Source organism: Ursus maritimus, unplaced genomic scaffold (genome assembly GCF_017311325.1).
Source record: "Ursus maritimus isolate PB19 unplaced genomic scaffold, ASM1731132v1 scaffold_36, whole genome shotgun sequence".
NCBI lineage: Eukaryota > Metazoa > Chordata > Mammalia > Carnivora > Ursidae > Ursus > Ursus maritimus.
Window position 1 is genome coordinate 24,515,567 of NW_024426230.1, and position 14,480 is coordinate 24,530,046.

General features: G+C 43.8%; 1 protein-coding gene across 3 annotated transcripts in view; it reads right to left on the minus strand.

Annotated features, from left to right (window-relative positions):
* The window catches only part of PYGL (glycogen phosphorylase L), a 40,093-nt gene that overhangs the window by 820 nt on the left and 24,793 nt on the right, over positions 1-14,480 (minus strand). For all 3 annotated transcript variants that reach the window (XM_040620899.1, XM_040620898.1, XM_040620897.1), the window contains 10 exons: positions 13,959-14,105; positions 13,445-13,608; positions 12,858-12,972; positions 12,285-12,386; positions 12,016-12,163; positions 11,850-11,908; positions 11,604-11,745; positions 9,699-9,906; positions 1,956-2,090; positions 1,208-1,274 (listed from right to left, as the gene is read on the minus strand). In XM_040620899.1, the coding sequence (XP_040476833.1) occupies positions 1,208-1,274; positions 1,956-2,090; positions 9,699-9,906; positions 11,604-11,745; positions 11,850-11,908; positions 12,016-12,163; positions 12,285-12,386; positions 12,858-12,972; positions 13,445-13,608; positions 13,959-14,105 (1,287 nt within the window). The remainder of the gene's footprint in view (positions 1-1,207; positions 1,275-1,955; positions 2,091-9,698; positions 9,907-11,603; positions 11,746-11,849; positions 11,909-12,015; positions 12,164-12,284; positions 12,387-12,857; positions 12,973-13,444; positions 13,609-13,958; positions 14,106-14,480) is intronic.

The following is a 14,480-nucleotide window of genomic DNA, read 5'->3' on the forward strand; positions in this document are numbered from 1 at the left end:
CAGGGAAACAATGTAATGGGACAGTTTACTGACCTACTTCTCTTTTCTTGTTCTTCTGAGGTAGATGCCCCAGTTGATTTATTTACACTGAATCCCCAATACTCCACTGGGGTTTCAAAACAGGATCAATTTAGGCCTTATCCTTAATAAAATATATTTTATCTAAATTTTATAATTTTTATGTAAAAGAATTTAAGAAGCGATTTATTTTATACCTTCATGGTTTTGTAAAGAACTCTAAAAGTTCATTAAAAATGACCAGAACAGGGGTGCCTGGATGGCACAGTCAGTTAAGTGTCTGAGTCTTGGTTTTGGCTCAGTCATGATCTTAGGGTTCTGAGATCATGCCCCACATCTGGCTCTGCACTCAGTTCAGAGTCTGCTTGAGTTTCTCTCCCCCTCTCCCTCTGCCCCCCTAACCTCTGCTCTCTGTCACTCAAAATATTAAATAAACCTTAGAAAAAAGAAAAAGACCAGAACACTACTCAAAGCCATTAGCAGTGCATTACAAAATTAGTCTAAAATTGTTTATTCAGACTTTGAAAACTTACTAAATAGGGGGAGAATAAAAGCTTCCTTTTCTTCACTTTCTTTAACTATTTAAATGGATAATGAATAGACTTACCAACATGTTTCTAAGCCTAACAATATGATAATTGTTATGAGTGAAAACTGCAATTAGCACTAATGAACAAGAAGATTGAACCAAATGCTGGGCTTTGAGATGGGCATCTTTGGATTTGGGCCATAACATTAGCAAAAGAGATCCATTGTGCAAAACTGGCATTCACATTTGTCCTTGCCCTTGGTCATATTTTCCTCTTCTGCTCTATTTATATTTCTTTTCCTCTGTAGCCATTCTACACGCAAATACAAGTGGAGATTAAGAGGGAAGAGCTGGAGTGGACTATTTTCTTTCGTCTGTCTTTGAGTTCTCGGAGGCTGGCAGTGGGCCACTCAGCTTAACTTGAGTACTGCCCCTCCTTGCTGATGGCCATTAACTTTAATTTACTCTGGTCTGTACATTTTTGGGGGACTGGATATGATTCTACCAGTAGATAAGGTCTGAATATCCTAGATAGTTGCCTCACTTCTCTTTTTGGATTGATTAATGGGGCCCTGTGATTTAGAAGCAATAAAAAGAAACAAAAATTTTAATTAACCAGAGTAAACTGGTTTCTTTTATAGGGCTTGGCAGAGTACTCACCATGTACAGCTGGCTGACTCTTTCTTGACACTTGACATAGGCTTCGTAGTCTGCAAAGACTTTAAACCTATTTTTTGTGATTGGAAGGGAAAAACAAAACAATAAAAAGCTTCATTAAAATATGTGTGCTAAGATTCCACTTAAAAAAAAAAAAGCAAAAGATAATTTTAAGATTTATTTATTTGAGAAAGAGAGAAAGAGAGAGCATGCAAACATGAGCAGGGGGAGAGGCTGAGGGGGAGGGAGACGGAATGGGAGAGAATCCCAAGCAGACTCCATGTTGAGCATGGAGCCAGATGTGAGGCTCAGTCTCATGACCCTAAGACCATGGCCTGAACCAAAACCAAGAATCGGATGCTTAACCGACTGAGCCACCAGGTGCACCCAGCTCTTAACAGGTTCTCTTTTGTGTAACGTCAGGCATGGCTGTTTTACCAAACTTACATTTCTATTCACAAGAATTTTAACCAGCCCTCAACCTTTTATGGTCCTTCCCACGTGTAAGAATGTCGGCATATGGATGTATCTGAAAGCTGGGTATACCAGTGGAAAGAGAAAAAGAATCCCAGATTTGTGGGTCTTGTTCTTAAACCTTCCTAGCATAGTTAGTAGAGAATAATTTTTCAAGTGTAGGTTAGCTTTTCAGATCACAGATCTATGCTAATTACACAGATGTGTTATAGTTGGTTTAGATGTTCTTGTCCCCTTATCATGGCCCAAATAGCACGATCTTCTTGTGGGAACTCACCTGTCATAATAAAATAGCATGTTGACTAAGTCTTTGAAGAGGTCGGGCTGCTTGGGAGAGAAGAAACCATTGTCAATTTGATCAACGGCCAGCTTTAGCTCTGGAAGTGCCTCGTAATATTCTTTTGCCTCATACCTGTGGGGTGAGAGTAGGGGTGATAAGAAAAAAGTTCTGTTAGTGTGTGTGATTAACAATACACTAGACAGGTGACTTCCAGGGAAAATGGCAGAGTAGGGGGACCCTAAGTTCCCCTCATCCCAGGGATATAGCTCGGTAACATCGACATCAGTGTAAATAACCGAGAAAACAACCTCAAGACAGAACAAACCTTCCACAGCTAAATGTGGAGAAGAAGTCACATCAAAGACGGTGGGAAGGACGGAGACATGGGAGTTAAATGGACCCAAGGGACTGTCCTCAGGAGGGAGGGAAGCCCACGTGGGGACGATGAATCCCCATAACATTTGGCTTTGAAAACTGGAGGGGTTGAATTTTGTGAGTTCTTACAATCAGTGGGGCTTACCACCCGGGACTTTAAAAATCAGCAGGCTTGGCTCTGGGAGAGCGGGGAGAGCAACAGGAGACCGAGTCCCTGCCCTTAAAGGGACAGCACAGGAAGCAACCCCGGAGAGATACAGTATAGAAGCCGCAGTTTGAGAAACACCTGGGCTGTACTGGAGGGAGACTTGTTTACTAATCTCAGAGCATATGCTGGAGGGACAGGGATCTTTGGGAGACTTCTCCAGGAACAAAGGAACCGCTGGGCACTATTTCCCTTCCTTGTCCCCCAGCCAAGCCATGTGACCCCTGTGAGAACACGTGCTGTGCCAACACTCGCTACCTAACTTGCTAACAGTGCACCCAGCCCCCAGGCTCCTCTGCATATGCCCCACCCTCAGGCCTCTGCTCCAGGTCCCCCCTTGGCCCCCACAGCAGACCTGTGCAAACCCTGCTGGCACCGCCCACCCTGCCCCCGTGTTCTCCTGTGGTCCTGCCCCCTACAATGTGAGAGCAGCACCAAAAGGGGCCAGCACCACTCCAAAGTGACTCCTGCCCCAGGGAGAGGGAAAGATGAGCACATGCAACAATCAGACTGCAGCCCCAGCAGTGGTCGGGGGCAGACAGCTGGTCTGCCTGCAAGCACTGCCCACCAATGAAAGCTTCTCAGGAGATAACAGAGGGAGAGTACACTGCACTTTGGTGTGACTGCAGCTCTGGCAAATACCTGCTCTGACCCCACTCAAGCCCAAGGCAGCCCCAGCCTGGCTCACTAACAACACAAGGACCAAACTGTGCACACAACAGGCAAAGAGAGCCACTGCAGACAACTGGATTGAAGGAAAAAGTGGCTCAGCTACAACAGCAGGGTGTGTGTAATACGCAAAGAAGACACCCCTGAAGCACGAGGTTCTGGTGAACAGGGGACACTGTACTAGGGGCACTACTGGACTGTTCTTCATGAGGCCATGACTTTCAAGAGCAGGAGATATAGCTGACTTTCCCAACCCATAGAAACATATACAGATAGTTAGGCAAAATGAGGGACAGAGGAAATGAAAGGACAGGACAAAATCACAGCAAGAGACCTAAGCAAAATGGAGATAAGTAATATTCTTTTTTTTTAAAGATTTTTTAAAAAATTTATTTATTTGAGGAAGAGAGAGAGAGAGAAAGCGAACATGAGAGGGGAGAGGGTCAGAGGGAGAAGCAGACTCCCTGCTCAGCAGGGAGCCTGATGTTGGACTCAATCCTGGGACTCCAGGATCATGACCTGAGCCAAAGGCAGTCACTTAACCAAATGAGCCACCCAGGCACCCAAGTAATATGCTTGATAGAGATTTTACAGTAATGGTCTTAAGATACTCAAGGGAGTTGGGAAAAGAGTGCAGGACCTCAATGAGATCCTTAACAAAGGGAGAGAAAACATAAAAATGAACCAGAGATGAAGAACTTAATAACTGAAATTAAAAATACACTAGATAGTATGAATAGTAGACAAGAAGCAGAAGATGAGATTAGTTACCTGGAGGACAGAGGAATGGAAAGTAATCTTGTTGAACAGGAGAGAGAAAAAAATAATAAAAATTAAAATAGATTTAGGGACTTCAGTGACACCATCAAGTGTAATAACTTTCTTATTATAGGGATCACAGAAGGAGAAGAGTAAGAAAAGGGAGCAGACATTTTATTTGAAGAAATAATAGCTGAACACTTCCCAAATCTGGTAAAAGAAACAGAAATCCAGATCTAGGATTCACATAGAGCCCCCAACAAAAATCGATCCCAGGAAGTCCACCCCAAGACACACAGTAATTAAAATAACAAAAAGTAGTGATAAAGAGAGAATTTTAAAAGCAGCAAGAGAAAACAGTTATATACAAGGGAAACCCCATAAAGCTACGAGCTGATTTTTCAGCAAAAACTCTGCAAGCCAGAAGAGAGTGGCATCATATATTCAAAGTGCTGAAAGAAAAAAACAAGCAGCCAGGAATACTCTGTTATTCATTATAGAAGGAGAGATAAAGAGTTTTCCAGTGAAACAAAAGTTAAAGGAATTCATGACCACTAAACCAGCCCTACAAGAAATGTTAAAAAGGATTCTCAGAGTGGAAAGGAAAGATCATAAGTAGGATTAAGAAAAGTAGGAAGCGTAAAAGCAGTAAAAATAAGTATATCTATAAAAATCAGTCAGGGGGGCACCTGGATGGCTCAGCTGGTTAAGCGTTTGCCTTTGGCTCAGACCGTGATCCCGGGGCCCTGGGACTGAGCCCCATGTCAGGCTCCCTGCTCAGTGGGGAGCCTGCTTCTCCCTCTCTCTCTGCCCCCTCCCCTGCTAATGCTCTCTCTCGCTCTCAAATAAAGAAAATCTTTTTTTTTTTAAAGATTTTATTTATTTATTTGACAGAGAGAGACAGCCAGCAAGAGAGGGAACACAAGCAGGAGGAGTGGGAGAGGAAGAAGCAGGCTCCCAGCGGAGAGGCCCGATGTGGGGCTCAATCCCAGAACGCTGGGATCACGCCCTGAGCCGAAGGCAGAAGCTTAATGACTGCGCCACCCAGGTGCCCCCTCAAATAAATAAAATCTTAAAAAAAAAAATCACTCAAGGGATCCACAAAATGAAAGGATATAAAGTATGATACCATATACCTAAAATGTGAGGGGGGGGGAGTAAAGAACAGATTCAAACTTAAGCAACCATCAACTTAACAGAGACTGCTATATGCATAAGATGTTATATACAAACCTATTGATAACCACAAATCAAAAAACCGTAATAGATATGCAAAAATAAAGAAAAAGGAATCCAATGTATCGCTAAAGAAAGCAACAAACCATGAGAGAAGAGAAGAAAGGAACAGAGAAGAGCTATAAAAACAACCATAAAACAAGTAGCAAAACGGCAATATGTACATACCTATCAATTATTACTTTAAATGTAAATGGACTAAATGTTCAAATCAAAAGACATAGGTGATGGAATGGATAAAAAAGTAGGACTTATTTATATACTCCCTACAAAAGACATACTTCAGACATAAAGACACATGCAGATTGAAAATGAAGAGATGGAGGGGTGCCTGGGTGGTTCAGTTGGTTAGGTGTTTGCCTTGGGCTCAGATCACGATCTCAGGGTCTTTGGATCAAGCCCCATGTCCAGCTCCCTGCTCAGTGGGGAGCCTGCTTCTCTCTCTCTGCCCCCAACTCATGTTCTCTCGCTCTTGAAGAAATAAATAAAATATTTTTTAAAAAAGTCAAGAGATGGAAAAACATTTATCATGCAAATGGAAGTAAAAAGAAAGACAGGGTGGCAATACTGACATTGGACAAAATGGACTTTAAAATAAAGTCTGCAAAGAGAGACAAAGGAAGAGACTACATAATCAAGGGAACAATCCTAAGAAGACATAACAATTCTAAATATTTATTTACTCAACATGGGAGCACCTATAAGCAGCTATTAACAAACAGAAGGAAGTAATCAATAGTAATCCAATAATAGTAGGGGACTATAACCCCCTCCCCCACTTACATCAATCGATAGATCATCCACACAGAAAATCAACAAGGAAATAGTGGCTTTGAATGACACATTGCACCAGATGGATCTAACAGATACATTCAGAACATTCCTTTCTAGAACAGAATACACGTTTTGTTCAAGCGCACAGGGAACATTCTCTAGATCACATGTTAGGCCACAAAATATGCCTCAATAAATTCAAAAAGATTAAAGTCATACCATGCATGTTTTCCAACCACAATGCTTTGAAACTAGAAATCAACCACAAGAGAAAAATCTAGAAAGAGCACCAAAACATGGAGGTTCAATAACATGCTACTAACCAATGAATGGGTCAACCAAGAAATCAAAGAGAAAATTAAAAAATACATAGAGACAAAAGAAAATGAAAACAGAGTGGTCCAAAATCTTTGGGATTTAGCAAAAACTGTTCTAACAGGGAATTTTAAAGCAATACAGGCCTATTTCAAGAAGCAAGAAAAATCTCAAATAAACAACCTAACCTCCTAAAGGAGCTAGAAAAAGAAGAACAAGCAAAGCCCAAAACCAGTAGAAGGAAGGACATAAGATTAGAGCAGAAATAAAGAATACAGAAACTAAAAAACCCCATTAGAACAGATTAATGAAACCAGAAGTTGGTTCTTTGAAAGCATCAACAGAACTGATAAACCTTATTCAGACTCATTAAAAAAAAAAAAAAAGACCACTCAAATAACAAAATCAGAAATGAATAGAAAGAAGAGAAGTACCAACAGACACCACAGAAATACGAAGGATTATAAGAGAATATTATGAAAAATTACATGGCAACAAATTGGACAACCTAGAAGAAATGGATAAATTCCTAGGAGCATATAACCTCCCAAAACTGAATCAGAAAGAAATAGAAAGTTTGAATAGACCAATTACCAGTAATAAAATTGAATCAGTAATCAAAAGACTTCCAACAAACAAAAGTCCAGGACCAAATGACTTCACAGGTGAATTCTACTAAACATTTAAAGAAGAGTTAATACCTGTTCTTCCTAAACCATTCCAAAAATGGAAGAGGAAGGAAAGCCTCCAAATTAATTTTAGGAGACCAGCATTATCCTGATACCAAAACCAGATGAAGACATGGCAAAAGAAAACTACAGGCCAGTATCTGTAATGAACGTAGATGCAAAAATCCTCAACAAAATATAGCAAAATGAGTCCGAGACTACATTAAAAAACATCATTCACATGATCAAGTGGGATTTATTCCTGGGATGCAAAGGTGGCTGAATATTCATAAATCGATCAACATGATACATCACATCAACAAGAGAAAAGATAAGAACCAGAAGGTCACTTCAATAGATGCAGAAAAGCATTTGACAAAGTACACCATCCATGATAAAAACACTCAACAAAGCAGGTTTAGAGGGAACATGCCTCTACATAATGGAAGACATATATGAAAAACCAATAGCTAACATCACACTCAATGGTGAAAACCTGAGAGCTCTCCCCTAAGGTCAGGAACAAGATAAGAATGGCCACTCTCACCACTTTTATTCAACATAATACTGGAAGTCCTAGCCACAGCAATCAGACAACAACAACAAAAATAAAAGGCATCCAGATTGGTAAGGAAGAAGTAAAACTTTCACTATTTCCAGATGACATCATACTACATATAGAAAACCCTAAAGACTCCGGAAAATTACTAGAACTGACAAATCCAGCAAGATCACAGGATACAAAAATAAATATACATAAATCTTACATTTTTATACTAATAATGAAGCAGCAGAACAAGAAATTAAGAATTCCATTTACAATTGCACCAAAAACAATAAAATACCTAGGAATAAACTTAACCAAGGAGGTGAAAGACCTGTACTCCAAAAACTATAAAACACTGATGAAAGAAATCGAAGATGACACAAAGAAATGGAAAGACATTCCATGTGCATGGATCTGAAAAACAAATATTGTTAAAATGTCCATACTATCCAAAGCAATCTACACATTTAATGCAATCCTTATCAAAATATCAACAGCATTTTTCACAGAACTAGAACAATAATCCTAAAATTTGTGTGAAACCAGAAAACACTCTGAATAGCCAAAGCAATCTTGAAAAAGAAGAACAAAACTGGAGGTGTCACAATCCCAGATTTCGAGATATACTACATAGCTGCAGTAATCAAAACAGTATGGTACTGGCACAAAAAGACACATAGATCACGATTATCTGGTCAATTAATCTTAGACAAAGGATGCAAGAATGTGCAATGGGAAAAAAAACTCTTCAACAAATGGCACTGGGAAAACGGGTCAGCTACAAGCAAAACAGTGAAGCTGGACCACTTTCTTACACCATACACAAAAATAAACTCCAAATAGGTTAAAGACCTAAATGTGAGACCTGAAACCATAAAAGTCCTAGAAGAGAACACAGGCAGCAATTTCTCTAACACGTGCCACAGCAACACTCTTCTGTTTATATCTCCTAAGGGAAGGGCAACAAAAGCAAAAATCAACTTTTGGGACTACATCAAAATAAAAAGCTTCTGCAAAACAAAGGAAACAATCAACAAAACTAAAATACAACCTACTGGATTGGAGAAGATATTTGCAAATGACTTACCTGAGAAAGTGTTAGTATTAAAAATACATAGAGACCTATTCAACTCGACACCAAAAAGACAAATAATCCAATTAAATATGGGAAGAGACGTTTCTCCAAAGAAGACATCCAGATGGCCGACAGACACGTGAAAAGTTGCTCAACATCACTCATCATCAGGCAAAAGCAAATTAAAACCACAATGAGATATCACCTCACACCTGTCAGAATGGCTAAAGTACAAAATGTAAGAAACAAAAGTATTGGCGAGGATGTGGAGAAAAGGAACCCTCGTGCATTGCTGGTGGGAATGCAACCTCGTGCAGCCACTATGGAAAATAGAATGGAGGTTCCTCAAAAAATTAAAAATAGAATTACCATATGATCCAATAATTCTACTACTGGGTATTTACCCAAGAATACAAAAACCCTAACTCAAAGGGATACATATACCCTTATGGTTATTGCAGCATTATTTACAATAACCAAATTATGGAAGCAGCCCAAGCACCCACTGACAGATGAATGGATAAAGAAGTGGTGTACGTATATAACGGAATATTACTCAGCCATAAAAAGAGTGAAATCTTGCCCTTTGCGACATGGATGGATCTAGAGAAAATAATGGTAAGTGAAATAAGTGGGTCAGAGAAAGACAAATACTATATGATTTCACTTATATATAAAACTTAAAACAAACGAATGAAGAAAAAAAGAGAAAAATAAAAAAAGTAGACTCAAGTACAGGGAACAAACTTATGCTTACCAGAGGGAAGATGGGTTGGGGGTAAGGGAATGGGTTAAAAAGGTGATGGGGATTAAGGAGTGCACTTGCCATGATGAGCACCAGGTGATGTACTGAATCGCTGAATTACTATATTGTACACCTGAAACTAATGTAACCAACTACACCGGCCGATAACAAATAGCAAGGACCTCACGCACCTGGGCCCAAGCTCCTTCCATGTTCACTCGCTGGGTTTAATAAGACCAAGCCGCCCAGGTGCATGGGAGATGTTCTGTGACCACGTTTCACGTGAGCCAGCCTCAGTGGGATACCTGGGCGGGCAGGCACCCTCCTGGGGGTGGGGGGCATCTGCCCAATAAGGAGGAGCTGCTCTCTTACCCTTTCTTGTCCAAAGCGGCCACATCATCTACTCTCATGCCAAAGATGAACAGGTTCTCTTCCCCAGCTTCCTCGGCCATTTCCACGTTGGCCCCATCCATGGTCCCGATGGTCAGGGCCCCATTCAGCATGAATTTCATATTGCCTGTCCCTGAGGCTTCAGTGCCTGCAGTGGAGATCTGCTCCGACAGATCTGTAGCTGGAATGACTGCAAGCAAGGTATACTAAAATCAGTGATTCTGTCTCTCCAGATCTTCTTGTATCGTATCGGAGTATTTCTCTAGCTGGCCTGTTTTGATCATTAAAGTAGTCCATGTATATCAAGATAAACATGTATATGGTATAGAAAGATGGATCTCACTCTTCCTCTGCGCTGAGGCAACTGCTCTTGTCCATTTTGGATGTGCTATAGGGTGGTGATGGCCACAGTGCTACATAATTCTGTGCTCATACTACTCTTCCTTGGTCTGTAAACTCTCCGGAGCACCCATTACTCTGCTATAAACGCTGACACTACGTTTCTCTTCTTCCCTCTCTTCCTTCCAATTTTTGTTGTGGTTTTATTTTTAGTTCTTCTGCTTGATAACTTTATACAACATATTGAAACTTCTCTTTCTTGATCTTTGAAATTCAGTCTCTCCTGACCCTTCCTTTATGATCTGGTGAAATTCGATTGCCTGCGTTTCTTCCACTTCTCACCTCCTTCCTCCCTCCCTCTTTACAGGGCTGGGAAATGTGCACCTGAGGTGTGCCTGGGGCTAGACACCAAGCCTCCGACCTTTCAGCCTAATTTACACACAAATTAGTGCTGCCAGAAGGCCCCCTTCTCCCTCTTTGACTTCAAAGGTCAGCACCAATTCTCTGTTTTACTTTGAAGGCTTATTTGTGGATTAGATATATCTTCATTTGCATCTGGAAGAACCTGGCTCTTTTCTCTTTCTGCATACAGTCTTAAACAGTAACAGCAGAGGACCCAAAAATACCTCAAAAAGAGAAAGATCTGTTTTCAATTTGAGACTTGGGTGAATGCAGTCGGCATCTGCACGTGGATGGTGCTTTGTTTTTTTTTTTTTTTTTTTTTTAAGATTTTATTTATTTATTTGACAGGATAGAGACAGCCAGCGAGAGAGGGAACACAAGCAGGGGGAGTGGGAGAGGAAGAAGCAGGCTCGTAGCAGAGGAGCCTGATGTGGGGCTCGATCCCACAACGCTGGGATCACGCCCTGAGCCGAAGGCAAACGCTCAACCGCTGTGCCACCCAGGCGCCCCGTGGATGGTGCTTTGTAAGCACACGATGCAAATAAGCAAAGAGCAGTAGAGAAAGGGGTGTTGGCTTTTTGTCAGCCTAACTGTCCCCACGTGGGAACTCCATGCGTGATCAGTGCCCATCTAAGCATATCTAAGCCTCATGCTTGGCAGCCTGACATCTGTCCTCATTCCCTGTTGCCACGTGAACAAATAACAGCCCTTCTTCATTTCACGAAGTGACCAGAGGAATATCGGGCGGCTGGGGAACTGGTGTTTTGTTGCAAAACTGGAGCTGGAAATGGAAGACCTTTCCTTCCCTTGCCCCTTCCTTCTCCCTTTCCCCTTCCCTTTCCAGAGCATGATCTGCACTTCGTCAAAACTTCAGGGCCACCTCCTCCAGCACCCAGCTCTGGCTGGCTAGCTGGCAGGAACATGCACTTGCAAAGGTAATCGGTGAGAGTGACCCCGGGGGCAGCAATCTCACTGTCAGTTGGATCAACTTCAAGACTCTTAGCTGAGGTCCTTATTCTGCCCAAGAGTGACACTTTCTATCCTAAGTTACTGACCCCCTGCACCCAGCTACCTCATTTTTCCATACCATGTAACGTTTCCCTAGAATTTGCCCTGGCCCTGCACGATTTGGAATGAGGATACTACCTTTTTCAGCAAGAGACACTTTGTAGTTCTCCAAGAAGATGACTTTCAACTTGCTTCCAACCACAGGGTCATTGTTCACTACATCTGCCACCGAGGTGATGAGCTTTATGATCATTTTGGCCATGTGATATCCTGGGGCGGCCTTGGGGAAGAACGTCCGACAGGCCGTCAGGTGGCAGCCACGATGAAGTGGAGAAACGGCAGGACATCAGGGCCCCCGCACCCCCGTGCATAGAATCAACTTACTTTGCCACCGATTATGACTGTTCTGGGCACGAATAACTTCCTGGGGTCTTTCTTAATGCCTGAAGAAGAGTAGAAGGGGATGGCACGGAGCGCGGGCCGGGCCGGGGGCGAGGCCTCCGTCGAGCGCGCCCTCCCGCCCCCGGGGCGCCGCGGCCGGCCGACTCACGGTTGTACATGGTGACCACGTGCAGGCAGTTGAGCAGCTGCCGCTTGTACTCGTGGATCCGCTTCACGTGCACGTCGAACATGGAGGCCGGGTTGATCTTCACTTGGTACTCCTTCTCCAGGAACTGGGAAAACTTCAGCTTGTTCTCCTGCGGGCACAGTGCGCCATGCGGAGCCCTTCCGAGGACGCAGCCTCGGTCTGCTGTGAAACCCTGGGGCGCCCCAAACCCTCAGAACTCGTGCCCGGAGGGGCCGGCCCTGCAGCCTCACCTGCTTCACGTTGGCGAGTTCTCGGAGGAAGACGTCGTCCCCCAGGAGGTTCCGCAGCTTCGCCAGCTGGCTCAGGTCCTTCACGTAGTCTTCCCCGATTTTCTTCCCGTTAAAGAAGAGGTGGTTTAGGCAGGGGTCCAGCCACAGGAGCAGTGCGTCAGTCTGTGGCGGGTGCCTGCCTGCAACGGGACCGCGGACCCGCCGCCCCGCACGCGGAACGGCTACCCTCACCGAGGGGCTGGAACCGCGGTGCGGGGACACTGCGCTGGGGTCGTGGCGGTCCGTGTTAGAACCAGGACACCTAGCCAGCAGGGCTCACGCGGAACCAGGTTCTACTGCTTATTCTTAGTCCTCTGCTCACTAAACAGGGTTACCTCTCCCACCTGGGTGCCACAGGCGTCCTGTCCGCCCCCCAGCTCCTCTGTGGACTCCTCGCTTAAGAACAAGCATTTCAGGGTGGCCGCCGCGGTGAGTCGAGCGAGGCGCGCACGGCGGGCTGGCGCCACCCCAGCTGCGGACCGCAGGCAGGGCTCCCAAGGGCACCGCGTCCGGCCGCCCTGACTTCCCGCTCACCTCCGCTATTAACTCTGCGAGCCCGGGGTTGCAGAGTAAGAGCCAGCGCCTCGGAGTGATCCCATTGGTTTTATTCTGAAATTTGTCTGGTTCTAGCTCACTGAAGTCCTTGAATCTGGAGACGGAAGAGACACATGCCTGAATCTGTCTGAAAGAGCCCGTTCCTGCTGCGTTCAAGGGGCCAAGGGGAGCCTTGGAGAGATTGAAGCTGGAGGGAGGGGCTGGCAGCAGCTACTGCTGTCATTCTAAGCAGAGATCCATTTGCAGTTCAACACAATTAGGAGAAAAATCCCAAATCAGATCACCTCCATATGATTTCCTGGCACTGACATCTATACCAGGCTTTTTAGCAGAATAGGTTTTTTTTGTTTGTTTTTTTGGGCTTTTTTGGCTCTTAAATCTAGAATTAGGATAGTTCAGAGAGGAAGGCATTTTCTCTTTGAAGAGAAGGTCACTTTGTATAGAAGAAAATACGTTTGCACATTTTGACAGGGCCTTCCTTCATCCCCAAACACAACCTGCATTTACCAGCATCAGCACATTAATGGAGCAATGTTTGACCCACCACCACAGGAATGAGGACTCACACTTGGGTCTTCACGATGTCAGAGTGAATTTTAGCCACACCATTCACAGCGTGGGAGCCCACAATGCAGAGATGGGCCATGTTGATCCTTTTGCCTCCTTCCTCTTCGATCAGAGACATCCTTCTCAGACGGTCAACATCTTTAGGAAACAAGGCCGCAATTCTCTAGCCAAGGGAAGAGAAAGGCCTTGCTGGCCACTCAGGTTTAAAGCAACGTTGAGATAATGTCATTCACTTCCCCAGCAAAATCTTTGATGGAGCAAATATGGAAAACTTCACTCCCACATAAAGGGGCTCGGTTAGGGTTAGGCCGCCCTGGGGAGATGCCATCCTCCATTTTAGGGTTTTCAAAAAAAACGTCTTTAACAGAGCCCTTCCCAGTCTTGAATACTTTTGATGTACTATGACTGAGAGACATTTGGGCCTCTAGTTTGGTGAGAGGGAACACTGCAACCACCCTTAACATCTCAAGGCCTCATTCTCGAAAGGGGTATGAATATTTCAAAATGACTTACATCTAAATGCTTCTGATTTATCTCATAAATGATTTCCAAATGTCGAGGAAGCAACTTTTCCACCAGCTCTACAGGCCAGCGCTCCAGGGCCTCTGGGAGCACAGTGTGGTTGGTGTATGCAAAGGTCTTCTGGGTGATCTCCCATGCCTGAGGAAAAGGGAGAGGAGTTAGCTGCTTCCCTCGGCAAGAAGGGTGCCCTGCAGGTGCACACCCCATCACACAAGACCAAACGTTCCTTCAGCTCCTGCCAGTCTGCAACAGGACAGCTCATCCACACTGTTAGACACACTCAATTCCACCAGGTTCCCAATCATCCAGAGACTGGGAATATGGGTTTTTTCTTTTGGGGCGGGGGAAGCAGCCATTTGTAAAGCTGTATGATAAAGCTGAAGACAACATACTGATAAGTCTTCTCTACTATCCTAACATGCCCTTTATTAAAAGCAAAATCTGAGCAATACAAACAAGTAATGTTCTGAGAAAGTACAGAGTACGTTTAAAATTCTGATTTGCAAACTGGTG